We start from the raw sequence: 942 nt of genomic DNA on the forward strand, positions 1-942 counted from the left end.
TTTGCGTCATCCCGCTAACACCCAGACTGGCTCCGCCTACGCGTCCGCGCGCGCAGAGGGTGTGGCTGCACCAGACCCGAGGGGCAGGTTTTGACCCGGTAGCTGATTGGCTGGTTGAGGACCGAACTCTACTGAGGGCTTCTGCTGATTGGTCGGGAGGACGGCTTTCTATTGGCTCAGTCGGAGTTCGGCAGACTCAGCAGTTTAACAGTGATTGGTTAGAGAAGATTCTACCGCTACTGCTTATTGGTTGAAGATGAAATGAACCCTCTATAATTGGCTGGTAGATTCCACTCTGGTCCAATTGTGGAATCAGCCGAGGGCCCGGGAGGATGGAAATTAACTCTTTAGAGACTGCCTCCTAGCTTGGGCACTGTAGGTTTGCGGCGCGGGGCTGCTTCTCATTCTGGCCCCCAGGATGCAGTGGCTTTTTCTTCCCGGCCTCAGTTTCTCCCCTGGTCCCAACGGCCGAGGCCTGTTGGTCCCTAAAGAATCGTGGCCATGGACTTGTTTTCCAGATCGCCCTAGCGGACTGAGTCCTCCGTGCCTCCCCGCCCGAGGCTTTCAATACTATAGGCTGTGGCCTCGGGTGGAGCCGCTAGTCTCCAGAAAGCAGAAGTCCTGGGCCTCAGTTTCCCAGCTCGCCAGCGGGTCGAGCCCCCCACCCGCCCACCGGCGGCGGCCAATGGCTGGGGCGCCTTCTCCCCACGGGGCGGAGCCGCGTCACGTGCCGGGAAGAAAGAGCTTGCAGGGCGCCGGGCGGAGCGGCCATGGCAGGTACAGCGGGCCCGGCCGGGGGCCGGCGAGACGCGGGCGGGGGTGGTCGGACCGACTGGGGGCGCGCGGCCCTGCTGCAACCTGTCGCTGTCCACAGCTCCGGAGCCGCTGTCCCCGGCGGGTGGCGCGGGCGAAGAGGCGCCGGATGAGGATGAAGACGAGGCG

General features: G+C 63.4%; 1 protein-coding gene across 1 annotated transcript in view; it reads left to right on the forward strand.

The window, feature by feature from the left end:
• The first annotated feature begins 368 nt into the window (after window positions 1-368).
• Window positions 369-942, forward strand: part of MPND (MPN domain containing) — an 8419-nt gene continuing 7845 nt past the window's right edge. Inside the window, 2 exon segments of the mRNA XM_015585183.2 lie at window positions 369-777; window positions 875-940. Of these exon segments, the coding sequence (XP_015440669.2) occupies window positions 771-777; window positions 875-940 (73 nt within the window). The 5' untranslated portion in view covers window positions 369-770.

Source organism: Pteropus alecto, unplaced genomic scaffold (genome assembly GCF_000325575.1).
Source record: "Pteropus alecto unplaced genomic scaffold, ASM32557v1 scaffold30, whole genome shotgun sequence".
Taxonomy (NCBI): Eukaryota; Metazoa; Chordata; class Mammalia; order Chiroptera; family Pteropodidae; genus Pteropus; species Pteropus alecto.